The 15,722-nt window shown below is 42.2% G+C and overlaps 1 protein-coding gene across 1 annotated transcript in view; it reads left to right on the top strand.

The window, feature by feature from the left end:
* The window catches only part of CACNA2D4 (calcium voltage-gated channel auxiliary subunit alpha2delta 4), a 180,530-nt gene that overhangs the window by 160,982 nt on the left and 3,826 nt on the right, over positions 1-15,722 (top strand). The window contains exons 35-38 of the mRNA XM_060280005.1: positions 999-1,019; positions 6,605-6,722; positions 10,870-10,982; positions 15,560-15,642. Coding sequence (XP_060135988.1) covers positions 999-1,019; positions 6,605-6,722; positions 10,870-10,982; positions 15,560-15,642 — 335 coding nt within the window. The remainder of the gene's footprint in view (positions 1-998; positions 1,020-6,604; positions 6,723-10,869; positions 10,983-15,559; positions 15,643-15,722) is intronic.

The following is a 15,722-nucleotide window of genomic DNA, read 5'->3' as shown; positions in this document are numbered from 1 at the left end:
ACACTGTCAACTATGTCAGCTCATATGTGGTCTGTGTTAGGGTATCCCATGAGGTGGATGGAAGACTATTGGCAACTATTTGCTGAAGCAGTGGGCCAGTTCTTTCATTTAAATGCACTTTGCTTGGAACGTGCAGAAAGGGTGTCAGTGTTAAGACCCCTAAAAGCCTGTCTAAAAACAGTGATGTGGGTAACTTGTGGTCTGTGAATCACATGCACTCTGAGCAAGTGTCGCTTTGTCTATGAGCTCTTAAAATTACAAAACTTTATTCTTTCAATTCCAGTCCTCCGTATCTTGGAGATAATTTTTGAAACATAACAGCAATGTAAGCTAAACGTAGAAAAACACAGGCAGTCTTTTGTGAAAGAAAGAAAGAAATAACTTTATAAATATAATTAATTCTTAATATGTTTCATTTAATAATAATAATAAATGGCAGAAACCATTTCAAAAGCACAATCTCATACAGGAAATGTTACTTACAGCACTGCCTGCTAGGGTTTGGCTACAGTAATATGCTGGTTACATACATTATGTTGCTTACACATATTTTAACCAGATAGAATAGCTGTCTCTCTCTAGTCCAGGGTGTACTTCCAATATTGTACTTGTTTCTGAAAGCATTGCCTGCTCCTAAACTTTTAGCAGTGTGCAGGCCAAAACTTTCAGTGTCAAATATTCTAGTATTTTTGAGTATATCACATTCACTTCACATAGGCTTATGTGAAGTAAAGAAGGAAATAAGACAATAAAACATATTTCTCATGAAACAGCAGTTTCATTAACTGTAAAGGCAGGTGAATTTTAAGGAGTAGTCTCACGCTCATTGTTACTGTTGTGAACAATTATTTTTTCATTTCACCACCATGTCATTCTTCCTCTTTCTTCATTTCCCATTCTTCCTATTCATGTGTCTTCACCATGGAATTCTACCACCATCTTGTGATCATCATCATGGATTCATCTGCATCACATGTTATGCCATGCGACCTATATAGCCAAGTCTGTTTTCCACCACGGTAAGTAGAATCATTATAGTACAGCAAAAATATCTCCATTTTCTGGAGACAGGAGAACACCCATAGCAGATTTACCCAGAATTCTGGGGGTAATTTCTTTCCCACTTCACAGCTGTTCAGGAATTAGCTGCGACTGCCTAGTTGAAAACAGAGATATCACTACTTGTTTAATTATTGTGCTACCACTCACTGTGTGATTCGCATACTTCATTGCAAGTTTCTGCGCTTGCTGGTCCAGCTATAACCTTGAATATAAAGATGTGCAGTAGCTCTAGGGATGTGCCAATATGTGCAAACAGCAGCAGCTTGTGCAAAGAATGTGGGTTCACCCATACAAGCTTTATTGAAATGAGCTAAGGTTGCATGGCAGCAGTTCTTACTGAGCAATAGGCAATGGGTGGAGAATGCTGCTGTACGCTGCTAAAGTGAATCTTATATTGATATTTGCAAGTCTTGCCCTTCAATGTTAATGATATTTTACAAGAAGCTTGGTCCATTATAAAGGAACAAATTAGTATTTGAAAAGTTGCAGGGTTTATCAGTGTTCCATCTTCTATTCTACCCCCTCTCCCCCATTTCATTCTCAATACTTAATTATTACTCAATAATATTTACACATTATACAAATACATAGGCCTTCCTATGGTGCTTTTAATCTACAATCTGAGCTTTCTATCTGTCATACTAGGCCAGCCCAATAGGTGCTGCTTCTGGAGTTGGTGCCTGATGTCTCAAATAATGCTTGGTATCCCAAGGTCTAGAGGTAGAGTAAGAACTTCAAGGAGTTCTTTCCTCTGTTCAATTGTTCAGGACTGAATTGAATCAGGCCAGGCCTAAGTGTTTGCATGATAATTAGCACTACTACCAGTAAACCCAACAATAGAGGGATGATGAAGAAATGAGGAAGGGTGGACTAGGGAGGTGCCATTCGTGCAAGAGAAAGGACATTGTGATGGTTACATCATGCAGGAAGGGAGGCAACCTTAGTTGAGCTCCAGCCAGAGCTCCCATGTATTATGGTTGCTCTAAAAGGATCCATAATAATCAGAGGATCCAGGTCAAATATGGAGCTCAGAAAGAAACATGAGAGGACATTCTGGCATTATCAGTAGGTACAAAATGCAAGCAGAGATAATTAGCTAGAGGTGGGCAAGAATCTATCAGAAAGAAACTTCAACCTGTTGGCAGAATTGCATGAGGACAGGTGGTAATCACTCAACTGGAAATTCAGCAAAACTGTATTATTCAGACAACTGCAGATAGTCAGGTTCTGATCACTAGACTAGAGCAACTTCAATAAATAAGTTCATTCAACTTTCTTATAATTTATTTATGTTAGAGAAGCAGATATGATTACAGGTTGGCTGAATAAGCAGCTCTAACTCTTTATTCCCACTCCACCATTCGGACAAAGGCTGGCTGATAAATGGCTTGTCTATAGAAATAAGAAATATGGGAGCTGCTCTTATGTCAATAAGATATACCTAACCAAGATAAATATTAAAACTCTTTGCTTAGTTCACACCATTTGTCATCATGATTAGCTACCAGTAAACCCAACAACAGGGGGTGGGTTCAGTGGTGTAGCATCTGCTTTGCATGAAGAAAACACCTAGTTCAATCCTCAGTTCCCAGGTAGGGCTGAAAAAAAAGCTTCTGCCTGAAACCCTGAGGAGCTGCTGCCAATCAGTGTAGACAAAACTGAGCTAGATAGTCCAGTAGTTTAAGTGCAAGGCAACTTCCCATGTTCCAATATGTCACTAAAGCTTCAACACGTAGAGCTGTGGCATGTGAGGGTACTTCCCAGGTCAACTGAGCACCAGCCTGCCCTTAGGCAAGGAGAGGAAAAACCTTCTCTATGATATCCTGGCAAGAGGTATTATTTCCTTCCCAAATTCCAAACATCAGCAGTTGCTAAAGCTCCTGTGGAGAAGTTGTTAAACTGGCTGCTTGCTCATGAATAGCCCAGCCAGTAATCAGCCGGGATGGGCTGCAGGTAGGTAATGGTGAACTGACCTGAGACTGCGGTATATAAATTTAAATAAATAAATAAATAAATAAAGGGTGGGGCTAAGAGGCTCCAATCCTCCATACTCCTGCTGGTGGATTATAAGCCTCAGAGGAATTGGGGAAGCAGGACAGTGGCATAGGAGTAACTGGTGGAGAGTAATATTTGGAGGTCTAGTTATTTCCCCAACTTACCCCACCCATGAGGGCATCTCTAGTGGGACTGGAAGACAGAGAAAGAAGCACAGATTGCTTCCGAAGGCAGTGGGCGCTGATCTATTAGGGCAAATAGGGCACTGCCCTACCAACCGCAACCAGCTCCCAACTGCCTTCTTTCTGGTCCTGCCTGCCGGTTTCTTCCTTCTAAGTGGCACTGTTGCCCTTCTATGGAGGAGGATTGGGGTTAAACTAAAATTAGTTCTGCCTATCATCAGCTCTGGCTCCTCCTACTGTTGGCATCCATGCCTTACAGCCTGCCTATCCCAATAGGCACCAGCCCCCGCTGGGGAGCAGCTGTCCTGTGCACATGCCGTAACATCTAGCAATCTGTGAGAGAGATTTCATACAATTTTACAGTGTTTTATGTAAACCACTCAGTGGTCTTGTATATTTAATAATATATGATTTAGAAAAGCAGAGATACAGAAACTCAAGGCCCTTTGCAATATCATAAAATGGTGCATAGGTGCCGATCTCTGGTCACATAGACAGCTGCTTGGGCTAGAAATATATATATATATGGGCTGCCCTGCTGATAGTGAAACGCCAGCAATTTAAAACACATCTCTGTTGTTATTTTTCCGGATCAATGTGACTGCAAATATCAGGATGGCGGTGACATTTTACTCCCTTTTGCTGATGCTGCTCAGGTGTTAATTCATGATGAAACTGGTGGGTGAGAGGGGGGAAATGCCCTCCCCCAAATGCAGCAGTGGCTTCACTGTGTTCTGCCCTGTTGTAGCTGACTGAATTTGTTCCCTCTCCTCAGGCTCAATTTATTGCTGTTATTCCTCTGTGTCCAAGGAACTGTTTGGGGTATGAGGAAATTCACTTCTGATCCAGTTGAAGTGTGGTTTAACAGAGAGACAAAAGGGAGTTTGAACAGGACAAATCTCTGTGGCTTCAAGAGCAAATGTTATATGTGAATGAAACACAATAAGAAGATGCAGAGCATGCTGTAGATCTTCCCTTCCATACATGACACTAATGCAGGTCTACCTTGAGGAGAGGGAGAGTCAAAGTTTGGATATGTAAAGTGAGCTGGTTGTGGACATGTAACTGCATGGCTATAACTTATAGTTTTGCATCCTGGATAGGCCACATGTTTTCCATGTTGGGTAATTTCTAGGTTTTATTTAGTAAGGTGCACTGCACTAGAAGAGAAACCTAGAAAATATATCGAGTGCCAAATAAGGGGTCTATCTATACAGATGCTAAATCTGGCTCACCCAATCAGGGTTGCGCTGTGGTTAAGACTCCTGTCCACCTACATTTTGTCACATTTTAGACAAGCTGTCTAATCAGCTGCCTTTATTCATTTTAGGGAGTTAGTGAGTTGAGGGGTTCCAGGTTCGAATCTTATCTAGATTACCTTGGACACGACAACCAATTTAGGGCGGAGGGGTAATGCAAAACATCAGGGTGACATATGCAGGACTGGACAAATCCTTGCTATACAGCATGGAAACTTAATAAGACCCAGCAAAAGAAATAGGTGTTGTTTACAATACTCATTGCACCATCTGGCATAAATTTATTTCTGTTTTAATCCCAGTTGAGGGAGGTTGTGCTAAGATAGCCTGCTGCTTCCTTCATAGTTGAAAGATTAGAACAGGGAATCTGCTGCATAGTTATGTTGAGGGAAACTTGATGAACAACATTACAGGCAAAGAAAAGCAATGGGAGGAATCAGATTGTTTGTGATGGTTGCACTGAAGCAGAGATTCAGTCACTTGCAAACCCTCAGGAAGGACAGGTACCATTGTGACAAAGCAATGGGAGCTCTGATATTCACTTCCCAGCAGGAAGTAACACTTCGCTTCACTGGTGCTTGACAGATGGGCTACACAAGTCTTCATTTTGTGTGCAAGGGTGTTGCAAGCTTTGTATCCAGATTAGAGCACTGCAATTTTCACAAAAGCTGCAGTCACAGATTTGTGTGAGAGCCAGTGTGGTTAGAATGCTGGACAGGCTCAACCACCTGCTTGATTCCAATTCCAAGAGTTCACAGGTTTTACCTACCTGAGAAGGGAATTGTGATGATTAAGATGATCCTGAGCTCCTTGAAGGGCAGGGAGATAAAAATGGATAGATTAAAACAAACTAGAAAAGAGTGTGGTTTTCAGATATTTGTCACTATTTCAACTCCCAATGAGTGGCACAAACTATACATGTTTGTGTGGCATTTGCAATATCTTTGCATCTCTGAGTTGTCGTCATCACACAAGAGAATAAATGCCAGCACAGCTTTTCTCCCTCAGGCCAGTGTGATGCAAATGTCCAACAGCATTTAGGGCATTTCTCTGTTTGAAGAACAGCAGCCCCACTGTTAGTATTCTCAAATGTAAACTTCTGCTGTTATTCATGACCAACCAGTTCACCCACTCCCTGACTATCTGGCAGGTGATTATTTTTTCTCTCCATGCAAACATATCCATGCAAGTCTGAACATCATTGTCCTTCAAAATGTCACAATGACACCTAGTGTTTCTTTAAAATAAATAAATAGTGCACCTAAATGTTAAAAAGGTTGACATGCAACACAGTTAAGATAGTTTTGTATACTCAATTAATAACATAAATATTTTAAACAATATTTATGCTTTCTTAAATGTTTTGGATTTCAGCTTTCCCCAAACTTCAAAAGTGATTATTATTATTATTGTATATATTTCAACAATTCCAAAGTCTGAAAGTCAGTAGCACAGGTGTTGTAAAGGTTTGGTGATCTGTCATGGAACAACCCCATTGAAGAAGATAACAGTGGTTACTCTAGACTTCGTTGCTGATGCTGAAGGACCCCATAACAGTTCAAGCTTCAGGTTCCCCAAAATGTAGATCTTTCCACTGCAGGTAGTCAGTTCCTATGTTGGCTAGTGGGAGCTGGGTAGTGGACTTTCTTTCAAGTAAAGCTTCCTTCTTATGTAATTAGCTGCAGGTTACTAGATTGGTGCCGTACCAGCCCAGCCCAGCCCAGCCCAGCCCAGCCCAGTCACTGTCATTAGTAAAAAGTATTCCTGTTTCTCCCATATGAGCCACCTGGTAATGTCTTGGCCAGCTGGTTTGATTCTAACCATGAACTAACTGCAAGTGGTTTCCCACTTGTGTGTTTTGACTTTCTAGCAGTAAACAGCCTGTCAAACTGATAAGTACATAATCTCAGCATTGGCTAAAGGGTGGCCATATTCATGCTTCTAGGGCATCCTCATACACTGGGTCTCCCACACCACCTAGTGGCTGCCAGTAATCTTCGTTTTTGGGTCAACATCTTTCCGCTTCTTTTTTCCTTTTCTCTTTTTTTCTGCTCATTTGTTTCCTTCACCTGATTTTCTCACTCAGCCTCTTTTTCCTCATCTCAGCTCACAAGCACAAGAAGCACGACATGCTACAACCATGTGACACAGAATACCCAGTGTTTGTATATGAACCTGCCATCAAAGAGACCAATGGGATTATTGAATGCGGAGACTGTCAGAAGTAAGAAATGTGCTCTCTTTCTTCCTTTTCTCCTACCTGTGCCTCTCAATTGTCCCTAGTTAGTCTGATCTCCAAGCAAACTAACTGTCTCTTGTTATCCTTGCAATGCCTCTTATTTTCCACAATTTCTTCTGAATTGCCTGCATCTATGAACTATTCCAACCTCAATTCAAATGTCCGTTAGTAACAATAGTAGTGACGATTGCTTAGGACCCAGGTCCCCCACGGACCACTTCCTTCTGCATGAACCTGCCAGTTACCAAGATCTACCTTGAACACACTCCTTACCTACTGCACAGGTGGGGGACTCAGAACCACATTTTGCCCTCCAAGTCTCTCTATCTGGTCCTCAGAACTCTCCTCAGCCACACCCTTCACTGGAAACCAGGCTTTATGAGGGTCTGGAAATCAAACCTTATGAGGAATGGTTGAGGGAACTAGGTATGTATAGCCTAGGAAAAAGGAGACTGAGAGGAGAGATTATAGCCATCTTTAAATATCTAAAGGAATATTGGAAATTGGAGCAAACTTTTTTTCTCCTGCCTTAGAGGGTAGGACCCAAACCAATGGATTCAAATTACAAGAGATTCCATCTAAATATCAGGAAGAACTTTCTGACAGTAAGAGTTGTTTGACAGTAGAATGGACTCCTTTGGAAGGTGGTAAACTCTCCTTCCTCAGAGGTTTTTAAACAGAGGGCACGGGTAGTGCTGTGGTGTAAATAGATACTACTCTGGTGGGAAAGTAAACGCCATTTCTGTGCGCTGCTCTAGTTTTGCCAGAAGTGGCTTAGTCATGCTGGCCACATGACCCAGAAAAACTGTCTGTGGACAAACATCGGCTCCCTTGGCCAGTAAAGCGAGTTGAGCACCGCAACCCCAGAGTCGTTCGTGACTGGACTTAACTGTCAGGGGTCCTTTACCTTTACCTAGATGGTCATCTGTCATGGATGCTTTAGCTGAGATTCCTGCATTGCAGGGGGTTGGAGTAGATGACCGTTGAGGTCCCTTCCAACTCTACAGTTCTGTGGTTCTGTGAATTCCCTTTAGAAAGACAGGCAAAACTGAATATGATCATGTTTTTTCCTGTTTTTTCTTTATAGGTTAGTGCATTTACTTCAGTGTAGAACATTCCTGTTCCAAATAATTCATATCCACGAGGGCCCACAGATATGTTAATTCTGTTCAACATCCATTTCTTTTCAAGGCAATCTTTTCGCTCAAAGCTCTCCATAGAGTGTTATCCCATGTATGATTGTATGATTTAGAGAACTCACACCACTCATTCTAAACTGCATGCAAGGGCTGAGAGGCATGTTTGCCTGTAAGAACTCTACTTTGCCAACATTAAACAACTCAGTGTGCCTAAACACTGAATACTGGCACCAAAAAATCTGAGCATTTGATGCTGGTTCCAAATGCTGGTTCCAAAAAAACAGTCTGGCTATAGTGAGTTTAAGAATTGTCAGCCCTGCCTTAGGCATTATCTTTTCTCCTCTCTCTCATTTATACCGTCAAGCAGTGCTATTTTTCTAGAAAAATAGGTGCTGGAACTCACCATGAATTCCTCCCTTGTTCTCTTATAATGGCAATGGGGCCCACCTGGGCGGTGCTGAAACTGAGTTCTGGTGAGTTCCAGCTGAAAAAAGCCCTTCTGTCAGGGCATTAGTTGCAGGTACACCATGCTTGGAGCTTATTAGATTTGAATACTTTGTCTTGTGCAAATAAGTTCAGCCTTGCTCTTAGCAACACATGTCTCTCCTGTGTACCTACTAATGCCAGATAGCTTCTGAAGCAATTCCTATGATGGTTGGTATAAACATAATGGTTAAAGCGCATGGGACAATTTCTTAGCTCAGCCATGAACTCAGCAAGTGATCTCCAGAAAATTGTTCTCTTTCTCTCTCCTTCCCTCCCTCCCTTCCCCCCTCCTGGCCCCTAACTGATCTACCTTACATGATTATTGTAAGGAAGCTAAGGACTAATTCATACATTAGTATTTTCATGTAATGTTCACAGCTCTAATATCTAAAAGCTCTAGATGTATTTTAGTGTTTTGTTGGAAGCCGCCCAGAGTGGCTGGGGGAACCCGGCCAGATGGGCGGGGTATAAATAATAAATTATTATTATTATTATTATTATTATTATTATTATTATTATTATTATACCACACTAACACCATTATTCACAATGGGAATGATGGTGCTGGGAGTTGGATGCTTCATTCACTTGGGTAGAAAGCTTCCAGATCAGGGGTTCCTGAAGTGTGGTCTGTGAACCACAAGTGGTTCTCAAGGTGTCTATGAATTTGTGGCTGAAGATGGGAAATCATACATCCTTTGAATTTAGTTTTGTGTAAATTTTTAATTGCATTGTTACCACTTCCTTTATTTTCTTAATATTGTATTTTATTGTATTACAAATTGAATTCTGTGGAATTACAACTGCTACAGCAGGTAGAAATATCATTAAGTGGTTCCCTAAGACCCTCAGCAAATTTCGAGTGGAGTGTGGGGTGGAGTTTGAGAACCACTGTTCTAGATGTTGCCACTTCTGTAGGGAGTGTTGCTGAATGAAAAGCTTATCACTCAGATGTAACATTTGGACCAGCCCTAAGATTATGCCCATGAAGCATGCATGTTGTTGTTGTTGTTGTTGTCATTATTATTTTCATGAAACTACGGTAGCTTACCTACGGTATGCAAGCTGCTTTTAGATGATTCCATTAACTCAGACATGGTACCCAGCTGGGTACAGTTGGCAGGATTCTGTTTACAGAGAAGGCCATTTGAATAAAGCCTCCACAAGCCCACAGGAGGTGATCTAAGAACTAAAACTCAGGTGCTAAATATTAAGATGGAACTTTTAGCTTTTAGTGAAGTACACACCACTCATAGTCCCCCAGCAGAGGACAGTAGAGGACTATTTGTCTTTCTGGCTGTAGGCATGCTTAGGATGCATTTTCCATATTAGTTGAGCATGAACACTTTATGTTGTCAGAAAATAAATAATACCGGTAGTAACTATGAAAATGACACATATACAGTAAATGAGAATTCAAGCTCATGGTCCAAATACTGCACTGTATTCATGGCTAGAGAAGGGAGCAGACACAGAATGGAGTTGTAGCCTCAGTGTCATGTGACGAGAGTCTGTCCACATCACCAGCTGATCCCTCAGTATTGGGCCACTTGCATGGAAGTCAGGACACATGGGACTTTATAGTCATTCTTTGAATGTGGTTCCCCTGCATAGCTGCATAGGGTTGATCTCCCCGCACATACACTTTAACACACAGGTCAGTCCTGTACCTATATTTACACTGGCTTGAACACACACTCTGAATCTGAAATCCTGCCTTGGAACACATAACTGTGATGTACTAAAGTCAATGTGCTTCAATACATACATAAATAGTTCTTCTGCATGCCCTTCCATGCATGAGCACTATGCTTATAATGCAGAGTACATTGAAGATGAACACTAAAAAACTTACAACCTCTTAATTGTGCATAGATACACACACACACACACACACACACACAATGTCACACACACACACAATGTATGTAGATGCTACATTCCCATCCAGAGTCAAGTATATCAATCCATTTACACAAGAGCTGCACTAAAGTATTAACAAATTAGTCCACAGTACACAAGGATTTATCTCTGCTTTATAACCCACAGCTCAAGTTTCTCAACCATTCTGCCTCCAATGCAATAAAATTGTATTTGTGTAATTGAAAGTGGCAGTCTTCAACTCAGTTCTGAGTATTCCCTAATAGTATTCCCATTTATTAACTAAATATATTTTCCTCTGCCCCCTTCCCATTTGCTTTAATTCTTGCTGTTTCCTATTGCTTGATGTGCTTGTTTGTGGTGGTGGTGGTGGTGGCGGTGGGAAGGGAAGGGGAAGGGGGAAGGGAAGGGAAGGGAAGGGAAGGGAAGGGCTATTTTTCTAGAAAAAGAAGTGTTGGAACTCACCTCCCTTGTTATCTTAGAATGGCAATGGCACTCACCTGAGAGGTGCCAGAACTGAGTTCCAGCTGGAAAAAAACCCCTGAGGAAGGGGCAAGGAGAGTATTCTATAACCTTCTATTCTGACCATAGTCTCTTGGGGTGGGGGGATCTTCTCGCCCTTACAGGATGTTTGTGGTGCAGCAAATTACCAACAGCAATCTCCTGCTCCTGGTTGTAGATGCTGTATGTGACTGCAGCAGCTTTCCACCTGTCCTACTGCAACCTAAAGAAGTCAAATATATCTTTCTGCTGGTAGAGGTTGTACTGGGCTGTACAGTTCTTGTGGTTTACATTTTTCCAACAGTGAATTGATGCATATGTTCTAATGGAAACCATGGCAAAAGCAATGGCAAGTTTGTTGTTTAGTCGTTTAGTCGTGTCCGACTCTTCGTGACCCCATGGACCATAGCACGCCAGGCACTCCTGTCTTGCACTGCCTCCCGCAATTTGGTCAAACTCATGTTCGTAGCTTCGAGAACACTGTCCAACCATCTTGTCCTCTGTCGTCCCCTTCTCCTAGTGCCCTCAATCTTTCCCAACATCAGGGTCTTTTCCAAGGATTCTTCTCTTCTCATGAGGTGGCCAAAGTATTGGAGCCTGAGCTTCACGATCTGTCCTTCCAGGGAGCACTCAGGGCTGATTTCCTTAAGAATGGATAGGTTTGATCTTCTTGCAGCCCATGGGACTCTCAAGAGTCTCCTCCAGCACCATAATTCAAAAGCATCAATTCTTCGGCGATCAGCCTTCTTTATGGTCCAGCTCTCACTTCCATACATCACTACTGGGAAAACCATAGCTTTAACTATACGGACCTTTGTCGGCAAGGTGATGTCTCTGCTTTTTAAGATGCTGTCTAGGTTTGTCATTGCTTTTCTCCCAAGAAGCAGGCGTCTTTTAATTTCGTGACTGCTGTCACCATCTGCAGTGATCAAGGAGCCCAAGAAAGTAAAATCTCTCACTGCCTCCATTTCTTCCCCTTCTATTTGCCAGGAGGTGATGGGACCAGTGGCCATGATCTTGGTTTTTTTGATGTTGAGCTTCAGACCATATTTTGCGCTCTCCTCTTTCACCCTCATTAAAAGGTTCTTTAATTCCTCCTCGCTTTCTGCCATCAAGGTTGTGTCATCTGCATATCTGAGGTTGTTGATATTTCTTCCAGCAATCTTAATTCCGGCTTGGGATTCATCTAGTCCAGCCTTTCGCATGATGAATTCTGCATATAAGTTAAATAAGCAGGGAGACAATATACAACCTTGTCGTACTCCTTTCCCAATTTTGAACCACTCAGTTGTTCCATATCCAGTTCTAACTGTAGCTTCTTGTCCCACATAGAGATTTCTCAGGAGACAGATGAGGTGATCAGGCACTCCCATTTCTTTAAGAACTTGCCATAGTTTGCTGTGGTCGACACAGTCAAAGGCTTTTGCATAGTCAATGAAGCAGAAGTAGACGTTTTTCTGGAACTCTCTAGCTTTCTCCATAATCCAGCGCATGTTTGCTATTTGGTCTCTGGTTCCTCTGCCCTTTCGAAATCCAGCTTGCACTTCTGGGAGTTCTCGGTCCACATACTGCCTAAGCCTGCCTTGTAGAATTTTAAGCATAACCTTGCTAGCGTGTGAAATGAGCGCAATTGTGCGGTAGTTGGAGCATTCTTTAGCACTGCCCTTCTTTGGAATTGGGATGTAGACTGCTCTTCTCCAATCCTCTGGCCATTGCTGAGTTTTCCAAACTTGCTGGCATATTGGGTGTAGCACCTTAACAGCATCATCTTTTAAAATTTTAAATAGTTCAGCTGGAATATTATCACTTCCACTGGCCTTGTTATTAGCAGTGCTTTCTAAGGCCCATTTGACTTCACTCTCCAAGATGTCTGGCTCAAGGTCAGCAACCACACTACCTGGGGTGTACGGGACCTCCATATCTTTCTGGTATAATTCCTCTGTGTATTCTTGCCACCTCTTCTTGATGTCTTCTGCTTCTGTTAGGTCCTTACCACTTTTGTCCTTGATTATGGTAATCTTTGTACGAAATGTTCCTTTCATATCTCCAATTTTCTTGAACAGATCTCTGGTTTTCCCCATTCTATTGTTTTCCTCTATTTCTTTGCATTGCTCATTTAAGAAGACCCTCTTGTCTCTCCTTGCTGTTTTTTGGAAATCTGCATTCAGTTTCCTGTATCTTTCCCTATCTCCCTTGCATTTTGCTTGCCTCCTCTCCTCCGCTATTTGTAAGGCCTCGTTGGACAGCCATTTTGCTTTCTTGCATTTCCTTTTCCTTGGGATGGTTTTCATTGCTGCCTCCTGTATAATGTTACGAGCCTCCATCCATAGTTCTTCAGGCACTCTGTCCACCAAATCTAAATCCTTAAACCTGTTCCTCACTTCCACTGTGTATTCATAAGGGATTTGATTCAGATTGTATCTTACTGGCCCAGTGGTTTTTCCTACTTTCTTCAGTTTAAGCTGGAATTTTGCTATAAGAAGCTGATGATCTGAGTTACAGTCAGCTCCAGGTCTTGTTTTTGCTGACTGTATAGAGCTTCTCCATCTTTGGCTGCAGAGAATATAATCAATCTGATTTCGATGCTGCCCATTTGGTGATATCCATGTGTAGAGTCGTCTCTTGTGTTGTTGGAAGAGAGTGTTTGTGATGACCAGCTTGTTCTCTTGACAGAACTCTATTAGCCTTTGCCCTGCTTCATTTTGAACTCCCAGGCCAAACTTGCCAGTTGTTCCTTTTATCTCTTGATTCCCTACTTTAGCATTCCAATCCCCTGTAATGAGAAGAACATCCTTCTTTGGTGTCATTTCTAGAAGGTGTTGTAGGTCTTCATAGAATTGGTCAATTTCACTTTCTTCAGCACCGGTAGTTGGTGCATAAACTTGGATTACTGTGATGTTAAAAGGTCTGCCTTGGATTCGTATCGAGATCATTCTGTCATTTTTGAGATTGCATCCCATTACAGCTTTTGCCACTCTTTTGTTGACTATGAGGGCCACTCCATTTCTACTACGGGATTCTTGCCCACAGTAGTAGATATGATAGTCATCCGAACTGAATTCGCCCATTCCCTTCCATTTTAGTTCACTGATGCCCAGGATGTCGATATTTATTCTTGTCATCTCATTTTTGACCACATCCAGCTTACCTCCATTCATGGTTCTTACATTCCAGGTTCCTATGCAATATTTTTCTTTACAGCATCGGACTTTCCTTTCGCTTCCAGGCATATCCGCAACTGAGCGTCCTTTCGGCTTTGGCCCAGCCGCTTCATCAGCTCTGAATCTACTTGTACTTGTCCTCCGCTCTTCCTCAGTAGCATGTTGGACGCCTTCCGACCTGAGGGGCTCATCTTCCAGCGTCATAACTTTTATATGCCTGTTGTCTTTGTCCATGGAGTTTTCTTGGCAGGGTTACTGGAGTGGCTTGCCAGTTCCTTCTCCAGGTGGATCACGTTTAGTCAAAACTCTCCACTATGACCTGTCCATCTTGGGTGGCCCTGCATGGCATAGCTCATAGCTTCTCTGAGTTATTCAAGCCCCTTCGCCACGACAAGGCATTGATCCATGAAGGGGAATGGCAAGTTAATCTGCTGCTAATTATGATTGCGTACTGTTGTTTGGTGCGTGCTATATGGATTGATTGTGTGCATTTTTCTAGATGCCTCAATTGGTGGAAAGAAAAAGCACATGCGTACCAGGCATAAGACAGAAAGAGAAATCAGACTGGCTATTTAGTTTTTAAACTCTTTTTAGAACCTGAAAATAGTCTTCACTCTGAAGTATGTGTAAGATGCTGTTAGTTTCATTTGCATCTGCAAAATAGAAGCCTAAGTAAGGAAGGAGTCCTAGGTCAATGGTGGACCATGTGCTTTGTGTACCATAATACATTAATACTGTACTGTGTGAGATGGACCAATAGACTTATTTGCTGTACAGAAAGATGGTACAGAATGGTACAGAAAGATGTTGTGCATTGCAACTCCAAAATGCCAGGGTGAAACTGCTTATTACGGGAGCTACTTCTTCCCATTTGTTTGCTTTTTACAGTTGCAGGGACTCTTGTTCTGGAACAGAACCATGGCATAGATGGCATAGATGCACAGGACACCAGCAGGCTTCATTGGGGTAGCAGAGTGTGTTTGAAGAACTTCTATTAAAGGCATACACATGAAACTATGAAGACACATTTAATATAATAGCAGGTTTCTCCTTCAGTGGACAAATTTTAGCTCTGCAGCAACACTGCTGGAAAAAAATATGTAGATTGTAGCCCTAATTTTGCTCAAGGTGGTTGTGACTAACTTAGGTCCCATTGTTTCCAGTAGGTCTTACTCCTGGCTAACTGCTCCTGGAGTGGAGCTTGCTCATTAAGTGTGATCATTAGCCTTGAAAGCTGCTGCTTGGTTCTGCAGCCACCCATGATGGCTCCACTCCAACTAAAATCATGTTGAAATCAATGGGACAATTAACTCCCACTAGTTTCAATAGGATTTAAGCAGTGTTCAGATTAAACTATGCTCAAAAATCCTAGCTGATCTTAATTGAGCCCACCTACTTAACAGGTGTAGCATAAGTATTTTGAGAAATGTCCTGCCTGTGACAGCACCCTTTATGCTAGAATGGGTGCATGGCATTCCATGTGAGCAGATGCAGTAGCTTCATAATCAAGGGCACCTCTATGGGAATACATCTTATGACTTGTGCAGCCTAGTTGTAAACTGGAATTCTGGGACAACACAGCTCCTCCATAAATGGGATTGTTTCTAATTTTCACCATTTCCCCAAACTGCTATTAACCTTAACAGCATTGCACATAACGCGTCAGTGAAATGTGACAGGATGCGCTCCCAGAAGCTGAGGCGGCGACCAGATACCTGCCATGCATTCCATCCCGAGGTAAGGCGGGTTGAGGAATTGTTGCATTTGACAAAGTAGGCCCTGCCCCACAGCAGCCGTGATAATGTGCTGGCCTAAAT

Source organism: Zootoca vivipara, chromosome 10 (assembly GCF_963506605.1).
Source record: "Zootoca vivipara chromosome 10, rZooViv1.1, whole genome shotgun sequence".
NCBI classification, from domain to species: Eukaryota; Metazoa; Chordata; class Lepidosauria; order Squamata; family Lacertidae; genus Zootoca; species Zootoca vivipara.
Note: the sequence above shows the minus strand (reverse complement) of the source record. Positions and strands in the feature narration are given on the sequence as shown.